Consider the following 21,370-nt stretch of genomic DNA (forward strand, 5'->3'; position numbering starts at 1 on the left):
CACAGAGGTAAATATGAAAAAGAAATGGACTGAATAAAGAAAGAGCATTCCAGATGCATACAAGACAGATCGAAGTAGATAGGACTACATCTCAGCTCACCTCTGGGCTGCCAGTGGCAGACACAGGATGGATAAGACTCTCAGTGTAGGCAGCTGCCCTATCTACATAACAGAATAGGGCTACTGACATTGTGTGAAAAGAGGGGCCAGCCCTGAAGCATGTTGTCTGCTGTATGGTCACAGAATCTTAGACTGATGAATGCTCTTTCCGCATTGGTCTTCTACACAGACCCAAACACAAACACAGCACTGTGAGTTCTTGAGAAGCCAGAGGGAGGCCTGAAATTCTTGGGCCCTCTGGGTTTGTTGAGTAGTCTCATAACATACAGGTATTATGTTATGAATTCAAGTTGGATCATCTGAACATCTTGGCCTTGAGGGCCAAGCTGATAATTTCCTTTTGCTCCCAATCCTGTCTTATACCTTCTGAGAGCAGCTCTCACTGCAGAAGAGGTAGTTTGGACACCCTAGAGTCCAGGTCATGCCAGACCCACACCGGCTGTAACACAGTTTTCTGGCCATTGGAAATGTATCAAAATATCCTTCAGGAAAGAATCTCACTCAGAGAAAGTACTCATTAACTAAGGGTTGAGTTATTGATCATTTTTGGTTATTACTGTTAGGAGTTCTCAGAACCAAGCAACTCCTTTTCAGCTGGCAGGATGAACAGCAGATTGATGCTACTGGTCACAACATCTGTGCTGGAGGGTGAACTGGTAGTGCTGGGGACGAGTGGGAAGCAGGACAGGGCGTACATGACCCCGTGAGTGTAGTAGCTTTGGTTGGTACAGGATGGTGCTGGGCATGGGGAAGGTTCTTGTAAATCAAACTGGCTGATAATTACTGCTCATCAACTGGTACCACCTACAACCCATCACCTTCCTCAGGGAAGGAGGCCTGTCTGGAGGTGGCTGAGACGCTAGAAACCTGGGGATTCCTAGGAGTCATGGAGAGAAGTTGGTGGGGGAAAGAGGTCAGGCCTTGGAACACACCACAGGAACAGGTTGGGGTGAGATAGGGAAGATCTAGTTAGACTTGGGACCTAAGAAACACGTCATGCACTTTATTAGACCATCGTAAGTTGACCTGCACAGGGAGGAGTCAGAGCAAAGTCCTAGTTGTTGGCAGTGTGCTTGCACACTTGGCACTCAGGGTCTGAGTTCACACACCTACCAGGCCAGGCCAGACCTGGAGCTGTAGGATTGTTTCTTAGTCCAATTCCAGCTTCAGAAGGCCGTGTTTGATAAACAGAATTGCTGACAGAATAAAATTTTGAAGGGTGATCTAGGAGAGTTGACTGGCTGGTCCTGTATTTGTCTGTAAGGCTGCAAAGCTTAGGGAAAGAGCCTCACCCTGCTCAGGCCTGCCTGACTGCTGGTGCCAGGAACATTTCTGGGAGAGGCTTGGGTCAACAATTTGACTGCCTACTGCAAGGGGCTGCTATTACCAGGTCAGTGTCGGGCAGAAGCCTGGCTCTGGTATTCTGTGGGCTTCCACGGACTTGGTAAAGATGGTTGACATGGCCCGACTTGTGATCAGCTGTCAGGGGCAAGATAAAAAAGCATCACCTGACCAGCTGCAGTAAAGTTTCACCCCACTGGTCAACATTAGTGGACCCCAAAGGCAAGACTGGGAGGGCTACAGGGAAGCAGCTGACCACTAGCTGCATGAACAGTACAACCACTTTACTGAATGGAAGGTTCTGGAGTGACTCCGGCTTGATATTGGTCACCGTATACACACCCCTGTAAGGGCAGGGAGGGGCCTTGAGGTTACTAGATGTCTTTCAATGTGCTCCGAGGCAGACAAGCAATCCTGCCTCTGGTCACTTGAGGACTATGGAGGAGCTAATGTTGCACTGGTTAAGGATCAGTGGCTTTTAGGGTTCCAGTACAAGCTTCCATGTAGTGCAATGGTCCTGTCCCTACATGTAGCCTTGTAGGTGCTCTAGAGAGCCCTCTACTGGAGATATGGGGTGATGCTTCCATGGTGTTGACTTCCTGATCCAGCCAGCATTGAACACTTGCACACACAAGTTGTGCAGACCCACATCAAGTCCCTCAAGGTTCTAGATCTTTCAGCAGGGTTCCTATTCCATAGACACCTCCTGTGAGATAACCCAAATGATGTACCCAGGGGTGGCATGCAAGGCTCCAACACTGAGGGCAAGCTCCTGCTAGGGTATGCTGATCCAAGCAATCCGCTCTATGCCCAGGGCCAACAGTGTGACCCTTAACTCCAATCCCAACTGCCAGCCAGGGTCTAGGTTTATGAGTCATGTCACCCACGGATCTGGGGTTTGTTTTATATTCACTTCTCTACAGGAAGCCAGTAGCAAAGACACACAAGGCTGTTAACAGCAGACAACCTCTTAGCCAGGGAATATCACCTGAGGGACCTCCACCCTCCACTGGAGTCTTGCCATTCCCTCCAAACCCTACAAGTAGCATAGACCACACCACCCCAGACTCCTTCAGGGGTGTTTATTTCCCAGTCAGAAGAGAAGCAGGGACAGGCTCCTCTGCCTGTTGAGGCCTAGGCCTGGCAGACACCACACGGGGACCGGGGATGGGGAGGGGAGGCACAGGAGACAGCTCCCAACTGTGTGCACTTGGTCCCACGTTTGTCCTGGCTGGGTCCGGGGAGGGCCTGCCCAGGGATGGTGGCACCAAGAGCCAGGGCAGAGGCATCAGGCCAGCTGGCCCAAATGGAGGCAATAAATACTGACAGGCCAGGCACGAGGTTCAGGCCATAGGGCCCAGGTGAGACAAGTAAGGCTCGGCTGGCTTTGTCCCTCAGGGGCTCTCTGTGGGGACAGGGGCTTTGAGTGCTGCCTACAAGGACAGAGAAGGCAGAGGAATGAGGCACCCTATCCTGCCTCCTAGATGGGGCTGGAGGCATTGAGTTTTGGCAATTGACCCTCCCCTAGCTACTGGAGCCACCCTCAACCCTGGCCATTGGGAAAGGGAACGAGCTGGCCAGGCCTGCAGGAAGCAACAGCAGCACACCCCAGGCCTCTCAGGGTGGGTCACCAGGATGGGGATGGCAGACAAGGCAAGGACAGGGGAGACCACATGCTCATGCAGACAGGGGAGTTAAGAGTTAGCGACGGCCCCCAGCACACGTTCCACATGTTAAGGCATCATGGTTAGACAGTGACTGACAGTGATGGATGACCTGGCCAGGGAGTGGTGGGGCTAGAGGACAGACAGACAGCCCTTCCCCATGCTGAGGAACCTAGCTCAGCTGGGGCAGAGACAAAGTTGGCTGGGCAACCCAGACAGTGTTCCATTCCATTCTAGAAGCCAGGGCCTGAGGAAGGGAAGACAAAGGGAACCTGGAGGTACACAGCAGATTGGAGGCCTAGGCTGGAACCCCTCCCCCACTGCACAGGCAGAAGCAGCAATGTGACACTGGAGACCACAGGGGCCTGCAGGCAGGAGGTGGAGGAGGGGCAGGACAGAAGAGCTGCCTGCCTGAGTGGACCAGGGAGGAATGGTGAGGGAGGGTCCTGTCAGCACTTTGGTTTGGGGTGGGTAGGGGTCTAGGGTGGGGCATGTCGGTCCTTCTGTCTGTCCGTCGCCCTGCCCGCCTCCCAGCTGGAGCTCAGTCCTTCCATTCCTTTTTGATGGTGAGATTCCACTCCCAGGACAGGTGGTCAGTCTTGTCATCATCTGTGAAGCGGGACTTGATGTTGTAACTTCCCCGAGCAAGCATGCCTTTGGGGGCCTCCTCCATGGGTGTCAGGAACTCATACTCCTCAGCCCGGGGCCCATAGCTCCCGACCATATAGTCAGTCTTGTCAACTGTGGGACAGGAAAGGCATGGTTACTGGTGATGTGAACCCCTCCCAAACCCACAGACTTCCCACTCTATAGGTCCATCCACTTACTTTTGACCCCTTTCCTATATGTGTGCTGGATGTACTTCATGCCTGACACGATCTCTCTGTTCACCTGTGGAGACACAGAACGAGGGTCAGCTGGCTCCCCAGTCCTGCTCCTCTGCCCCTCTTTGCCAGGACTCTCAAGGCCTCCATCTTACCCGGAAAGAGATTTTTATCCGGTACTCCACACCTTCCTTCAACACAAATGACTGTTTCTTGAAGCTCTCCAGATCACCTGTATTGGGGAGAAGGCGAGAAGGCTCAGTTGATTGCTTGGAGGCTTTCCATCCTGCCCCTACAATCACTTTGGGCAGGCCCTTCCTGACACAAAGCAGAGTTTGGGAGAGCACCTAGCTGCACTTCCCCTCTGCCCCACCAGAGGGCACCCGTGTAGAAAATTATTTTTAGGGGCAGGGCTGGATGCCAGCTGGCCCCACCCAGGAGCTCCAATACCCACTCACCTGTCAGGTCCAGTTCCAGAGGGCCCGGTGCGGTGCTGCACACCAAGGTCAGGCGGGTCACAATGACGTTGGGGACATTGGGGTCTGGAGAGTGAGAGTCAAGAGTCAGGGGCTGGAGAGATGGCTCAGAGGTTAAGAGCACTGACTGCTCTTCCAGAGGACCAGGGTTCAATTCCCAGCACCCACATGGCAGCTAACAACTGTCTGTAACTCCAAGATCTGACACCCTCACCCATACATGCAGGCAAAACACCAATAAAAAAGAAAAAAGGTCAGATCCCCATTCCTTAGATTTTTTTTTCCAACTCCCTGGGAGGAGGGAGGCAGACTAGAAAGGGAGTGGCGACAGGGTCAGGTGACATCCTTACTCCTACCCACTTACCTGCAGAGACAGCCACGCGGCCCAGCAGGGCTTCCTTATACTTTCGAAGGCTCTCATCATCCTTGTCCAGCTCCTGGATCTCCTGGATGCTCTTCTGGGCTGGGGGCTTGTAGTTGACAGAGTGCTCATCTTCCTCATTCTCAGCCGCTATCTGGGCAAGCTGCTCAGCAGTGGGTTCCTGTTCTGCCATGCTCACCTCTAGCCTGGGACACCTGTGGATGGGGAGTGAGCAGGACTGGGACAGCCTGGAGGCATTCCACCCTAGAGAGACCCTGACACCTGCAGGGAATGATGGAGGCAGCCATGCGGGGAACTTTGAGCGAAGAAGTTGCTGCCACTGCCCAGCTAACTCAGAAGCTACACCCCGAGTACATCAGAAGCAACACAATGGGGACCACAGCCTGTTCCTCAGAGAAGAAAACACCTTTCCTCCCCATACAGAATAAATAGCCTCCAGACCGAACTGAACAGGCAGCCGCATCGCTAAATCCCTTGGGTCCTGCTCCTGCCCCTAACTGCCCAGGCGCTAATCCCAAGACACTCCTACTGGGTCATGGAGGTAAGTTCTCTTCTAACGGGATGCTCTATGTCTTAGCCACGTGCAGGACAAGGGTCTGTTCGTTCCTGCCAACGGAATACTGTCCTAAGCTCAACTATGAGGCGACCGCTTAGAGCCCAAAGGAGATCCTAAATATGCAAGCCTGTCCTCGATCGTGAGGGTCTGCAAATGCAACTTGGGAGCTGGTGCATCGCTTGCAAATAATTTCAGGAACCTGTTTCTGGGCCCTGACTCTAACGCGTCAGTCGCGGTGCAGAACCAACCAGGACGGAAGCGCCTCGGGTCCCTTTCAGTTCCGCAGATCCCCAAATGTCTCCCAGAAACCCACTCGGATCCCTGCAGGCGATGCGCAGTGGTCAGGGAACAGCCCTGACACAAGGCCCCACGCCGTCGTCCCTCTGAGAGGTGTCCGCCAAAGAAACAGATAAAGCGGCGGTCCGGTCCAACACCGGGAGGCTCCAGGAGACCCCGCCCGACGAGGCCAAGCGTGGCCGCGGGCGACAGCATCCAGGGCGCGGCCCGCACTTCCGCAGGGCCCGCAATCTGGGCGGGGCGGGGCCGCGCGGCGGGAGCTCCGGGCGAGGCCCCACGCCGGACCCCGCCCGCGCGGCCCGGGATTGGGTCTCACTGGCACCTGGCGCCCAGGCCTGAGCAGCGGCGGCCCTTCGGGCAGCACCTACGAGGCGCCCCCGGCCCGCCCCGCCCGCTGTCGTGACCGCGCCCCGCCCGCAGCTCCGCAGCTGCCGGGGTCGCGGCACAAAGCCAACCCACTGCCCCCGCTCGCGCGCCGCGCCGCGCCATGCAACGCGCCCACTCACCGGAGGCTCGACCGCCGCTCTCGCGCTCCCTCCCGCACCAAATGACGAACGTCGTCCGCCGCCCGCCGCTCGGACGGTCACTTCCGGGGTCACAAGACTTCCGCTCTCGCGGGCGGGGTCGCCATGCGCATGCGCCGGCAGGGGGCGCCTCGGCGCCGTCGCCATTTTGCGGCGGGCCTCGTGGGCGCGTCCCGCGTGGGCTGGCGGGATCGCGCCGTACATCGAACGTCTAGTACTTGTGTCTGTGTGACGAGCGCTTTTTCTTCCAGAGCAGCGTCGCGCGGCCACTTTGTGGCTCCCCGGGTTCCGTGATTGCTGCGCGTGGGCCTTGTCCCATTGTCCCTGGAATTGTGTATGGCAATGGCAGAACCAGGGTCCTCCGATGCGGCGGCACCTTGTAAGTGTGCCGCCCGCGCACTGCGTTGGAGGCTGTGTGCCCTCCCAAACCCCATGGATTTCAGTTTTAAGGACAGGACATCCTTACTGGAGGGGCTGGCCGGGGCTTCCCGTTGTGTGGCTGAGCCAGCAGCTCCAGTTCCTCCTGAGGATTCAGTTCCTGCTACTCCGTAAGAGCACTCCATAGTGGCCTTTCCCAAGGGTAGCCTCACGCTGAGAGGAGGCAGGAGCTTAAGGAATCTACAGGAATTTCTGTAATCCAACAAAAACTATCACTTGGTCCTCTGTTGGGCATACCTGCCCTGTGGCATCTAGGAAACAGTTGCTGGCCCCGGTCATCAAGTTTAAAAGAGAACATTAGGAATCCAGTGGTCCCTCATCTGTCTTCAACAATATGGCCGAGGTATTTCATCCAAGCCCTTATATCCTCTGGCCACATATCTCAACTTTGAAGCAAACCAACTATACTGTCCTTTCAAACTTGACTATTTCGTGTAGTGTTTTTGTCTCTAAGGAAGACGGATCTGCAATACCCTATCCCTGCTCTTCTTTGGAAAACTATTTCACAACCAAACTCCATCAACACTTGATTATTCCCACTCTTATTCTGTGATTTGGCTTGCCTTTTACACACACACACACACACACACACACACACACACACACACACACACGTGTGCCCAGGAGTGTGCCAAGCTAGCTTTTCAGGAGGCTCATGGTCCTGCACCAGGGTGGGCCGAGTTGATTGAACTCTGACTCACCCACAGCTTCCTAGTTTGAAACACTTGGCTCCAAGTGCAAATCTTCCAGAGGCTTCTTTTTGCGCCTTTCCTGGATCTCGCTCTGTAGACCAGGCTGGCCTCGAACTCACAAATATCTGCCTGCCTCTGCCTCACGAGTGCTGGGATTAAAGGCGTGTGCCACCACCGCCCGGCTTTTTTTGGTTTTTCAAGACAGGGTTTATCTGTGTAGCTTTGGAGTGTGTCCAAGAACTCACTGTATAGACAAGGTTGGCCTCAAACTCAGAGATCTGCTTGCCTCTGCCTCCCAAGTGCTGGGATGAAAAGTGAGTGCCACTACCACCTGGTTTCTTTTTTCTTTCTATTTTTTTTGTTTCTGTTTTTGTTTTTTGTTTGTTTGTTTTTTTGTTTTTCGAGACAGAGTTTATCCATGTAGTTTTGGTGCCTGTCCTGGGTCTCCCTCTTTAGACCAGGCTGGCCTCGAACTCAGAGACCTGCCTGGCTCTGCCTCCCAAGTGCTGGGATTAAAGGTGTGCACCACCATTGCTCGGCTTTTTTATTTTTTAGATTTATTTTTATTTTATGTATATAAATGAAGCACAAATCTGTTTAGTCTTAAAAAAATAAAATAAAAACCCAGAGTCAGATATTGACAGTGAAAGCTGAAAGATCAGAGAAGCAGAGCAACCAGCCACTAGAGTTCTTACCTCTGTAAAATCTCAGACTGAATGGGGAGCCGACTTCCTGATTCCACCCTCCTTATATTCTTGTCTCCACCTCACAAGTGCTGGGATCAAAGGCATGATCCTCCCAAGTGCTGGGATTAGAAGTGTGCCACTACAGCCTGGCCTCTATGGTTAACTAGTGGCTAGCTCTGCCCTCTGATCTACAGGCAAGCTTTATTTGTCAGAAGACAAGATATCACACAACATATAAATGCTTTGCCAGCATGCATATCTTTGCACCGTGTGTATGCAGTACCCACAGAGGTCAGAAGAGGGCGTTGGAAACTCTGCAGTTGGAGTTGTACTAGTTGTGAGTGCTAGGAATTGGACCTGAGACCTCTGCAAAGGACCCAGTGCTCTAAAATGCTGAGCTGTCATCTCCAGCCTAACCCTGCCTCCAAGCTTTTCCTACTATGGTGGTTGACATTTGAAAAAAAAAAAAAATTAACAACAAAAATCTTTAAAAATTCAGTCAGTATTTTCCCTGATTGCATTGTGAATTCTTTTAGTTTGCATCATAATTTGCAAGGTTTGATGCTTAAAAATACTGATGGAGGATGGTGGTGGCACACGCCTTTAATTCCAGCACTCGGAAGGCAGGTGGATTTCTGTGAGTTTGAGGCCAGCCTGATCTACAGAGCTAGTTCCAGAACAACTAAGGGTATACAAAGAAGCTGTCTTGCCGGGCAGTGGTGGGACATGAGTTTTAATCCCAACACTCAGGAAGCAGAGGCAGAGGCTCTGTGAGTTTGAAGTCAGCCTGGTCTACAGAGTGAGTTCCTGGACAGCCAGGGTTACACAGAGAAACCCTGTCTTGAAAAGCCAAACAGCAATAACAACAACAAAGCAACTAAGACATATATATAGTTAGGTATGTACACACATACACATTTACAAAATAATAAGGGTCTGGAGAGAGGGCTTGGTTGCTCGCAGTACACATATCAGGCAGCTTACAACCACTTGCAACTCCAGTTCCAAAAGACTCTGCCCTCCAAGGGCACCTTCATGTATGTCATATAAGTAAAACTCATACAGCCTCCATCCCCCCAACACACACATACATAAATCTTCAAAAAGTACAAACTCCAGCATTTTCTTTCAGTCTTTCTTTTCTTTTGTTCTTTCTTTTTCTTTTTTTCTTTTTGAGGATTTCTCTGTGTAACAGCTCTGGCTGTCCTGGAACTCACTATGCAGACCAGGCTGGCCTTGAACTCACAGAGATCTGCCTGCCTCTGCCTCCTGAGTGCTGGAATCAAAGGTATGTACCACAGCCCAGCCCAGACTTTCTTTTTTTTAAATTTTGTTTTTTGCACTAGGGATTGAAACCAGGGTTTCACAGCAAGCTGTCTAGCACTGTGCTACATCTCCAACCCTATTTTTAATTTTGTACGTGTAATGCATGCACATGGATGTGCAAATGTGTGTGTCTTTGTGTGTGCATGCAGAGCCCAGAGCAGGACATCAGGTGTATCTCTCTACTGTTGTCTCCTTTATTGTCTTGAGACAGGGTCTCTCACTGAACTGGAAGCTTGCCATATTGAGTTAGCTGGCAAGTTCTCAGGATCTGCCTATCTCTGCTTTCCTTTCCAGTTTCCTGGGTTACTGGCACCCAGAGCCATATCCAGCATTTTCTTGGTTTTTTACTTGCTTGTTTGTTTTTGTTGTTTTTTGAGGCAGGGTTTCACTGTGGAGCCCTGGCTAGCCTGCAACTCACTATGTAGGCCAGCCTCAGGGATCTGCATGCCTCTGCTTCCTGAATGCTTGGACTAAAGGTGTGTGCTACTGCACTAGGCTCATACCCAGCTTTTTATGAGGGTTCTGGGATTCACTAGGTAAGATTTTGTGCTTTGTCTAGAGCAAGTGCTCTTATGAAGTAATCTTCCAGAATCACCCATTTATTTTATTTTATTTTATTTTATTTTTTCGAGACAGGGTTTCTCTGTGTAGCTTTGCGCCTTTCCTGGAACTCACTTGGTAGCCCAGGCTGGCCTCGAACTCACAGAGATCCGTCTGCCTCTGCCTCTCGAGTGCTGGGATTAAAGGCGTGCGCCACCACTGCCCAGCCAGAATCACCCATTTTTATTTAGAGTGTAAGTGGGTCTTTGTTGTGTGTTGGTGTTTGTGTGTGCACACAATTGGAGTCACGAAGTCAACTTTTCAGTTTTGTGGGCTTGTTGTTTCTTAGATAGCTGCTCACTATGTAGCCCTGGCTGGTCTGGAACTTTCTATATAGATCAGGTTGATCTGTTTCTATATCCCAAGTGTTTAAAGACATTCACCAGCAAGCCTAGCCTGACGTTACTCTGATGGAGCTGTCTGTCCATCTTGGGTTTTTTGTTGTTGTTTTTGAGGCAGGGTTTTTCACTTGGTCAGGAACTCAACAGTTGGCTAGCTGGCAGGCCAGGAAGCCCTAGGAATCTCCTTGTCTTTGCCTCCCCAGTGCTAGAATTACAAGTGCATACCACTGCACCTGTTTTTTTTTTTTTTGTTGTTGTTGTTGTTGTTTTGTTTGTTTGTTTTTCCACATTATATTCTGGAGCCTTTAACTCAGGTCCTTGTGCTTGAATAGCAATCCCTTTACAGCTGAGGTATTTCTTCTGTCCCCACTGTGTGACCTAATTCCTGAGAAGACATTAATGTCTACTATCTTAGTTAGTCATTGCTCTATTGCTGTGAAGAGACATTGTAACCACAGCAACTCTTATAAAAGGAAGTATTTAATTGGGGCTGGCATACAGTACAGAGGTTCAGAGGTTTAGTCCCTTGTCAACATGGCAGGGAGCATGGTGGCTCACAGGCAGACATGGTGCTGGAGAAGCAGTTGAGAGTTCTATATCCAGATCCACAGGCGGCAGAGAGTGACACTGGGCATGGCTTGGACTTTTGAAACCTCAAAGCCCACCCATAGTGACACACTTCCTCCAACAAGGCCATACCTCCTAATCCTTCTCAAGTAGTGCTACTACCTGATTACTGTGCATTCAAATGAATGAGCTTAAAGGGGCCATTCTCTCATACCACATCTAACTAACACCAGATTTTAAAAAAATAACAGTGACAGCCAGGAGGTAGTGGTGCATGCCTTTAATCCCAGAACTCAGGGAGGCAGATCTCTGAGTTCAAGGCCAGCCTGGTCTACAGAGGGAATTCCAGGACAGCCAGGACTACACAGAGAAACCCTGTATCTCAAAAAATCAACCAACCAACCAGCTAACCCAAACACCAGTGACAGACCAAAATAAGAATACCCAAAATCCAACTTGGTGAAGCATTGAGGTTTATTGGGGTTACTTACAGGAGGATGGGTTAAGGTATTACAGGAGCAGAAATGACTCAAAGTCAACAAAAGCCCACACCACTCTAGCATGATAGTTCACAAAAGCTGGAAACCTGGAGTTCACTGCATGACTCATAGGCAGCTCAACAAGTTGGAGAATGTCTCTTCCAGACAGTTCAACTGGTCTCTGCCTCTTGCAGGCAGTTTGGTTTGTTCACTGACTGTCCCTAAGCAGTTCTTACTACTTACATAAGCTTGGGGGTGGTGGTAGTAGTGAATCTGGTTAGATTTAGGGACTTCTTGAAGCTACCTAGTTGTTTACTTCCTGAGTTTTAATGAGTTGTCCTGAAGGATGGAGTGAATTTTTTTTTAAGATTTATTTTTATATGCATTGATGTTTTCCCTTTGTGTATGTCTGTGAGAGGATGCCAAATCCTCCAGAATATGAGTTATAGACAGTTGTGAGCTGCCATATGGGGGCTGGAAATTGAACCTGGGTCCTTCGGAAGAGCATCTAGTACTCTTAACCATTAAGCTGTCTCTCCAGTCCTGGAATATTTTATTTTAGAAGAACTTGGTATAACAGTCCCCAAACCTACTTTTTAAACCTTGGAAACAGGGAGTCACTAAATAGTCTGGGCTGGCTTTGAACTCACTTTTGTAGCCCAGGCAGGTCTTGAACTTTCTTTGTTGTTGGGTTTTTTTTTTTTTTTTTTTTTGAGACAGATCTCACCATGAGACCTTGAACTTTCACTCTTCCTGCTTCAGTCGCCTAAGTAGCTAATTAATTACCTAATTTTTCTTTTTGTTTTGTTTTTGTCTTTGTTTTTCAAGACAGGGTTTCTCTGTGTAGCTTTGGAGTCTATCCTGGAACTTGTTCTGTAGACCAGGCTGGCCTTGAACTCACAGAGAGCCCCCTGCCTCTACCTCCCAAATGCTGGGATTAAAGCCATGTGCCACCACGCCTGGCCTGTTAATTTGTTTTTAAATTATGTGTATGTCTACATGTGGTATGTATGTGCACAGTATCTTTGGAGGCCAGAAGGGTACTAGATCATCTGGAGCTAGAGTTACAGGCAGTTTGTTGAGCCCCCTGATATGGACCAGTGCTTGAAACTCAACTCCAGGATGCACTTTTTTTGTTTGTTAAAGATGTGTATCACCATACCTTCCTCCAGTATACACTTTTAACTCTAGAAACATCTCTCCTGCTCCTAATATTAACTCGTGTGTGTGTGTGTGTGTGTGTGTGTGTGTGTGTGTGTGTGTGCGTGCGCGCGCACTGGGGATAGAAACCAAGATTTCATGCATGCTAGGCTACATGCTATCCTGTTATACTACCAAAAATTTCAAGATACAAATGAAAATACACATGGGCAGTCAAGCACAGTTGCACATGCCTGCAATTCTAGCACTTGGGAAATGAGAACAGGAGGATCAGTTCAAAGTCATCTTCAGCTACACAGAAAACTTGAGGCCACCCTGAGATATGTCTCAAAAACATTCATCAAAATAAAGTTTATCATGGAAGTAAATAAATGTTTCCAACTTGGGGCTGGCAGAATGGCTCCCTCAGAGATGGGTAGTGAGAAGGGATTTTCTGCCATCAATAGAGTGGTGACCTGAGAATGTATCATTGGCATTTCACAAGTGCATCCATGAAGTGGGCTTCAAGAAACACATCCCTTAGTATACAAAGAAATCTGGATATTTGAATGAAGATGGGAATTTAGATGTGTGTTTTGATGCCAGATCAACAGACATCTGGGCCAAAGGAATAAGAAATGTTTCACGGTATTATCAGGGTATATTTATCCAGAAAACAAAATAAGGACCAAGAGTCTCTAAATAAGCTCTATACTTTGGCAACCTGTGTCCCTATTAACAGTTTAAAAAAAAAATTTTTTTTTTTTTTAAAAACTACAGACAGTCAATGTGGATCTGTGAGTTTGAGGCCAGCCTGCTCTACAGATTAGCTTCCAGGATAGCCAGAGCTACACAGAGAAACCTTGTCTTAAAACCCCCTCTATTTTTTGTTTGTTTGGTTTCTCGAGACAGGGTTTCTCTGTGTAGGTTTGGTGCCTGTCCTGGATCTTGCTCTGTAGACCAGGTTGGCCTCGAACTTAGAGATCTGCCTGGCTCTGCCTCCTGAGTGCTAGGATTAAAGGTGTGCGCCACCACTGCCTGGCTTAAAACCCCCTCTAAAAAGTAAGAAGTATCTCCTAGTGCTATTAATAGCTTTATTTTTTACATTAAAATCCTTAATGATGGAACTGGGAAACTGGCTCAGCAAGTGCTCTTCCAGAGGACCAGGTTCACTTCTCAGCACTCACATGGCAGCTCACAACCATCTGTAAATCCTGGTATAGGGATCCAACATTCTCTTCTGGCCTCTATGGGCACTGCACGGGCATTAATATATGTGGGCAAAATCCACACATGCAATAAAAACAAATCTTGAGTTCAAATTCCTAGCACTCATGTAAAAAGCCAAGCATGGGGCTAGAGAGATGGCTCAGTGGTTAAGAGCACTGGCTGCTCTTCCAGAGGTCTTGAGTTCAATTCCCAGCCACCACCAACCATCCATAATGAGATCTGGTGCCTTCTTCTGGCCTGCAGGCAAACATACAGGCAGAACACTGTATACATAATAAATACATCTTTTAAAAAAGTAGAATAATAAATAAAAATCAAAAAACCAAGCTTGGCTACATATGTACATGTAACCTTATTGTTTACCATGGGGAAGGGGATTTGGGAGTAGGGTGGGGATTGGAACATTAAGATCACTGGGGCTTGGGCTGGAGAGATGGCTCAGAGGTTAAGAGCACTGGCTCTTCTTCCAGAGGTCCTGAGTTCAATTCCCAGCAACCACATGGTGGCTCACAACCATCCATAATGAGATCTGGTGCCCTCTTCTGGCCTGCAAGCCTACATGTAGGCAGAACACTGTATACATAATAAATAAATAAATCTTTAAAAAAAAAAAAAAAAAAAAAAAAAATCACTGGGGCTTGCTGGCTGACAGCCTAGCTCTAGGATAGGTGAGAGACCCTGTCTCAAAGGTGTAAGGCAGGGTAATACAGCAAGATACTTGACATCCTTCTCTGGCTTCTGCATGCATGCACATGGGCGCATACACACACACAAAAGAAATTTTTAAAAATCTTTAATGACATATTATTTGCTATTTTCCAACAAATGGCTGGCGAGTTGGCACCAGAGATTCAATAACAGTTAGTAAATGTAAATCATAAATTACAAATTTATAAAAGTGACATAACCTTACATAATTCCTGAAAAACTAACATTGTTAGAATAAACTATGGCACAAAAAAATTTTGCCAATAATCATGAACTGGGCACTTCCAAAGCAGACATGGGTCAGCCCATTTCAGGGTAGAGTCAGAGCAAAGCAAGCATGGGACTGGCCGACCACAGCTGGTTATTCTATGGGACAAGCCCTGGCTATAGATTTACAAGTTTGTCTGTTTCCTTTTCTTTTTTGGAGACAGGATTTTACTCTGTAGCCCTTGCTGGCCTTGAACTCAGAGATCTGCTTGCCTCTTCCTCCTGAGTGCTGGGATTAAGGACCTGGGACACTGTACCAGTTTGGTTTGCTATTTCTGATTGAATAGAGTGGTATTTGATATGCGCAATTGCAAAAAGCATAAACAGTTTAGTAGAGGTCTTTGGACTACTCAGGATTCTTCAGACCTAATCAGTTGTTTTAGTTAAGTGTGTGTGCTGTGCTTTGCCGTTGTATGTAATGTTAAAATTAGCCAATATAAGGAGCTGAAACAGAATACCAACTACTGTGATAAATTAACTTGTATACAAAGAACAAAAAGGCAGACAGAGAGACCCTTTGTTTGGATTTTTAGGGGATGGTGTTTTGAGTCACATAGCCCAGGCCTTAGTGTCCTGACTGCTGAGATTATAATCCTTAATATGGGCCTCACTTATATCAGGCTCATTGCAAATTCCCTATGTAGCCAAAGGTGACCTTGGACTTCTGATTTTCCTGCCTGTAACTGGTTAGTGCTGGAATTATAGGCATATACCACCAGGTCTGGTCTAGGGGGTGCTGGAGATCAGACCCAGGACTTTGTGAATGCTAGCTCTACCAACTAACTATACAGCTCCAGCTTTTTATTCCCTGACAACTTTTTTGTTTTTGTTTTTGAGACAGGGTCTGTTTGGTACTTGCTATGTTTACCAAGCTGGCCCCAAACTCAGAGATCCTCCTGCCTCTTGCTTCCTGAGTAATGGGATTAAAGTGTGTGCCACCACACCCAGACCCAGACAACTCTTGAAATCAATACTTTTACTACATCCCAATAAAGCTAAAACTCAAAAACTTCAGGACACACTGTAGTCTACTGAATCATGTAAGTGAAATAATTTGAGTCTCAGACAGAGTTACACAAAGCAATCACAAGTAAGAGGAAGCAAGAATGGGTCCTGGGGTGTTGGGAGTCAGACACTAGGAGGAACTCATGGTTGTTCAATTGTATACATGACTGGACACTACAGAAATACACACAGTAGTGTATACATGTGTTAGTGCCCAGGTTTTCCAGCTCTGGCCGGAGAGGGCAAGAAACAACAAGCTCACCCAGTGTTCAGATCTGGTTGCAAGATGCTGGTCTCCATTAAAGGAGCCCACGCTCCTTGGAGAAATGGTGGCTCCAGGTGTGGGCAGGGAAAATGGAAGGTGGGTCTGCAGCATCTTAACAGTGTCAAGAAGGAAATTATTAAAGATGCTGTTGGAGCACAGTGGCATAGATGGCCATTCAAAGAGACCCAGAGACCAGAGATAAAGCTATTTGAACAATAAAATCCACTTTGATACAAAGGGCCAAGTGAATAAATGATGGAAGTTGTGTGTGACTGTTTATATTTGTAATATCAGAAGGCTAAGGAGGAGGATCATCATTTATTCAAGTTTAGCCTATCCAGGACAACCTGAGCTATAATTTCTAAGACCTTGTTTCAAGAAGAGAGAGAAAAAGGAACAGGTAGTCCCAGATATAGTGGCATAGAGGCTGACACAGGTGGATTATGAATTCAAAGATAGTCTGGGCTATAAAGACTCCGTCTCCAAAAAGATACAGGAGTAAAGTTATTTTAATCTACTTATCCAAGCTGGAAAAAGTACAGGATAACTGTATGTGCATTCCTGTACAACCTAATACCTTCAAATGGGAGGAAGATCTGGAGTTCAAGGCCAGAGCAATCTACATATGACCCTGTCTGGAAAACACAAAAACAGGGAGAATAAACACATGGCAAATAGTCTACAATAGAGTGTCTAAGTAGAGTTACACAAGAACTCTACACTTTTCTATAAGCATGGACATCAAATTACACAGTAACTTTAGAATATTCACAATTAACCAGAGCACCTGCCACACAAGCCTGATGACCTGAGTTTGATTCCTGGGACCCACATGTAGAAGTGACTCCACAAAGTCCTCTGACCTCCACATACATACAGTAGCACATGCATGCCCACACCCAAGTAAAACATCATGCACTCACCCAAACACAATAATCAGTATTAAAATTTTAAAAAGAAAAATAGGAGCTATGGGATGAAGCTTAGGGTTATGTTTGTCCTGTAGGCATGAACCTCTGGTTTGATCCCCAGTATTACATAACACCTGCAATCCCCTCATGGGGGAGGCAGGAGGATCTGAAGTTCAAAGCTAGGGCTGGGGATGTAACAACTCCTTGGTAGAGTGCTTGCCTTGTATGCATGAGGCCCAAGTTTTAGTCCCTATTACTACTACACACACACAAGTCAAGGTCATCCTCAGCTATATATGGAGTTCAAAGCCAGCCAGGGATACATGAGATTCTCTCCTGTAGAGGGGGGGACAAAAACCCTAAACACTAGGTAGATAGCTAAGCCTGTGAGGTGCCTGCCATGCGAAAAGACCTGAGTCAAGGACCCTCAGCACCCATGCACAAGACAGGCGTACAAGAGGGCTCAGTAGGTAACTGCACTTGCCACCAAACCTAGAGCCTTGAATTCAAACCTGGGACCCACATGGTGGAAAGAGAGAAGCAACTCCAAGTTTTCACTGGGGTCCACATGTATATTGTGGCACATGCGTAGTCCCCCTCCAAATAAGTGTAATTTTAAATTAAAAGCCAGGCATGGTGGAACACAACTTTTAATTCTAGTACTCAGGAGACAGAGATGGGAGGATCTCTGAGTTCTAAGCAGCTACAGCTACGGAGTAAGATTCTGTTTCAAAATAAAAAAAGATAGGGGCTATAGAAATGGCTCTTGAAAAAGATCCAGGTTCATTCAGTTCCTAGCACCCACATGTCAGCTACAACCATCTGTAATTCCAGTTCCAGGGGTTCCTTTTCTGGCCTCCACAGGCACCTGCATATACCACCCCATCTACATGTAATTAAAAATAAAATCTTTAAAAAAAAAAAAAAGATGGGCACGGTCATTTTTATTTTTGGAGACAGGGTCTTTCTACGTAGCTTGGCTAATCAGAAACTCGCTATGTAGACTAGGCTGGCCTCAAAATCATAGAGCTCCAACCCCTTCTGCCTCCTGAATGCTAGATTTGGTCCTTAGCATTCACGCAGCTGCTCAAAACCACCTAACTACAATTCCAGGAAACCTGACACCCTCTTCTGGCCTCCAAGAGCTCCTGTACATATAAAGTACATATAAACTTACTGGGGCTCAGACACACACATTAAAAAAAAGTAGAGTGGGCGCACGCCTTTAATTCCAGCACTTGGGAGGCAGAGCCAGGCGGTTCTCTGTTGAGTTTGAGGCCAGCCTGGTCTACAGAGCGAGATCCAGGATAGGCACCAAAACTACATGGAGAAATCCCGTCTCGGGCTGGAGAGATGGCTCAGAGGTTAAGAGCACTGACTGCTCTTCCAGAGGTCCTGAGTTCAATTCCCAGCAACCACATGGTGGCTCACCACCATCTGAAATGAGATCTGGTGCCCTCTTCTGGCCTGCAGTCATACATGCAGACAGAACATTGTATACGTAAATAAATAAATAAATCTTTAAAAAAAAAAAAAAAAAAAAAAAAAAAAGAAATCCCGTCTCAAAAAACAAAACAAAACAAAAAAGAGTAAGGGAAACGCCTGATGTCACCCTGTGGCTCCCACATGCATGCATAAGTGCATGGGCATTGACATACACATGTGCATAGTCTTGCATGAACACATACATGCAACCAGACACACATTAATGATAGAACTGTTCTAATCAACGTTTTATAACTATGACAAACATATCTGAGATTATCAGCTTTACAGGACAAGCATAAGGTAGTTCATGCCTAAAGTTCTAACACTCAAGAAGGCTAAGGCAGGGGATTGTTGTCAAGGTCAAGGCCAGCCTGAATTATAGCAGTGGGTTACTACCTCACAAAAGGAATCATTTCCCTAAGAAAGAACAGACGATTTTTTGCTGTTCTGGAGGTTTCTTTGGTACTGTCAACAGCACAGTTCATTACTGTGGAAGCCCATGGTAGAAAAATTGTTTACTTCACAGTTGCTAAGAAGCAAAGAAGAATCAGCAAGATGGTTTAATGGGTAGAGACACTTATCACAAGCCTCAAGTTTGATTGCTAAAACCCACAGGATGGAAGACCTCCGGCCACACATATGCCATAGACCGTGTGTAAATGTATTCCACACACACAATGAATAAATGTAAAAGAATATTAGTACAAAGAGGTAGGCTAGGTGTCAGCATCTTCAGAAGCATGGTTCCAATGACCTAAATACTCTCCCTAAGAAAAGTTCTACCCACTCTTATAGCACTGTGGGCCAAGCTTTCAAAATATAGGTCTTAGGCAGACACTCCAGATCTAAACTTTAGCAATGACAATAAACAATATAAAGAGATGAGGTGTGATGACCTGTGATTTTTGTACAACTTGAACATAGACATTCATCATATCCAATTAAAAAACAAAAACAAATTCATCCAATTCAATACTTCTAAATGAAGAACTGAGCTACTGAGGCCTAGGCTAGCTTGGACTCCATATAGCAGGTCAGGGCTACATAACAAGTCCTAGTCTCAAGAAACCAAAAACTAAGATGTTACAACTATTTTTAGAAGAGTTTATAGTTTCTTGCTGGGTGGCGGTGGCACACACCTTTAATCCCAGCACTCGGGAGGCAGAGCCAGGCAGATCTCTGTGAGTTCGAGGCCAGCCTGGTCTACAGAGCGAGATCCAGGACAGGCACCAAAACAGAGAAACCTGTCTCGAAAAACCAATGAAAAAAAAATGTTTACAGTTTCTCAAAAGTTGATTATGGTGATACATGCCAGGATTCCCAGCACTGGGAGGCTGTGGCAGAGGACTGCCCACTCCCAGAGCAGCCTAATGACAACAGTGAAACCGTCTTAAGCAAACACTTGTATGTATTGGGTGAGTACATAAACTTCATTTTGTTTTGGTTTTTTTGAGACATGGTTTCTTGTGTAGCCTTAGCTATCCTGGAACTTGCTTTGTAAACCAGGCTGGCCTTGAACTCTCAGAGATCATTCTGCCTCTGCCTCTGCCTCTGCCTCTGCCTCCCTAGTGAGTACTTGGATTACAGGAATGCACCACCAGCTTTTAAAAAATAATTTAAAAAGATTCTATAACTGATTCTGGGGAGGGGGGATATTCATGTAGAATATCCAACAGAGTCCAAGGCATAGGCCAGGTCCCTGGCAAACACTGTGACCACAGGTCAGGTAACAGAGATATTCCAGGCCTTACTCCACCTTTCCCTCTTTGTTACACTATATATTACAGTTTTTCATTTTTGTTTTGTCTATTAAACTATTAGTTTGCTAAAGGGAAGAGTAAAACAATATTTACCCGAGGGCCCTGCTTCAAGATACAGACTGAAAAATGTACCAGATTAGAGGTTTCTGAATATACCATGAACCACTGAGTCTAATACTGCTATGTAAGATTTAACACTTGATGCCTGAAGGGAGGATTACTCCTCAGCTCAGGTGGTTTGTGAGACCTTCGATCACACAAACCAAACTGAAGACTTATTATCTACCTGATGTGTCACCTGAGACACACCTCCAATCACCCCAAGTTGAAAGCAGAGATGGCAAAGTAAGGAATATGGGATGAGCTCAGATCCCAAAAATCTTCAGCAATCACATAAAAAACAAGGTGTGGTGGCACACACTTACAATCCAATACTTTGGATGCAAACAGGATGCTAGCCAACCTAGCCTAACTGGGAGTCCAGGTCCAACCAAAACACATTAAGAATCGTGACGTGTGCTCCAACCTACACGAGTCAGAGGTCCTTTCTGAACACTGAAGCAAAGGCTTTAGCAGCCCTTAAGAGTATTGCCTCAGCCGGGCAGTGGTGATACACGCCTTCATCCCAGCATTTGGGAGACAGAGGCAAGAGCATCTCTGTGAGTTGAGGCCAGCCTGGCCTACAGAGTGAAGGAGTTCCAGCCAAGGGTACACAGAGAAACCCTGTGCAAAAACAAAAACAAACACAAAAGCTTCTGGGGCTTGTCACCCCACTATATTCACCCACACTCAGTCCTCCAGGTATCCCCAGCAGTGACAAAGACAAGTTTTGAGCTCCCATTTCTCAGCTCTTCCTCAAAATCCTGCTTCCAATCCTGTTAAGCAGCCCAAGGTATTCCATGTTTAACCCCAACCCTCTTGAAAACTGGTTTCTGCCTCAACTTCCATTGGTTATTTTACAGCTGTCTCTAGAGCCAACCAAAGACAAAAATATCCCAATTGAAGATCACACATGTACTAGACATTGAATCTTGTCTGCTCTCCCTAAACAATACAACATACCTTGAAAAAGCCTACAAGAATATGTGCATAGACTCTAAGCAAACACTATGCCACTTTACATGAGATTTGGGCATCCTCACTCAGATTTTGGTCCTGCAACTAGCATCACCCAAGGACACCAAGGAGTGACTGCTAACAAATAAGGAAGCACCCTCCTTGTCTCTGTTCCCTGTCAATGTAACAAGACAGAGAAACAAGAAACACATAGGGGTTCAAAGCTG

General features: G+C 47.1%; 1 protein-coding gene across 3 annotated transcripts; it reads right to left on the bottom strand.

Moving 5' to 3' along the window:
- Window positions 1-3,454: 3,454 nt before the first annotated feature.
- On the bottom strand, window positions 3,455-6,280 carry Arhgdia (Rho GDP dissociation inhibitor alpha). 3 transcript variants are annotated; one of them, XM_059272286.1, is made up of 6 exons: window positions 6,167-6,280; window positions 4,790-5,001; window positions 4,408-4,491; window positions 4,105-4,181; window positions 3,953-4,016; window positions 3,455-3,866 (listed from the first exon to the last, which is right to left on the bottom strand). In XM_059272286.1, the coding sequence occupies exons 2-6, from the start codon at window positions 4,977-4,979 to the stop codon at window positions 3,667-3,669; spliced, it is 615 nt and encodes a 204-aa protein (XP_059128269.1). In that variant the 5' UTR covers window positions 4,980-5,001; window positions 6,167-6,280; the 3' UTR covers window positions 3,455-3,666. The 3 variants fall into 3 exon arrangements, with proteins under 3 accessions (XP_059128269.1, XP_059128268.1, XP_059128270.1); XM_059272285.1 differs by lacking the exon at window positions 6,167-6,280 and adding an exon at window positions 5,677-5,870; XM_059272287.1 differs by lacking the exon at window positions 6,167-6,280 and adding an exon at window positions 5,612-5,710.
- Window positions 6,281-21,370: the final 15,090 nt, after the last annotated feature.

The sequence above is a fragment of the Peromyscus eremicus genome, chromosome 8a, assembly GCF_949786415.1.
Source record: "Peromyscus eremicus chromosome 8a, PerEre_H2_v1, whole genome shotgun sequence".
Lineage (NCBI taxonomy): Eukaryota > Metazoa > Chordata > Mammalia > Rodentia > Cricetidae > Peromyscus > Peromyscus eremicus.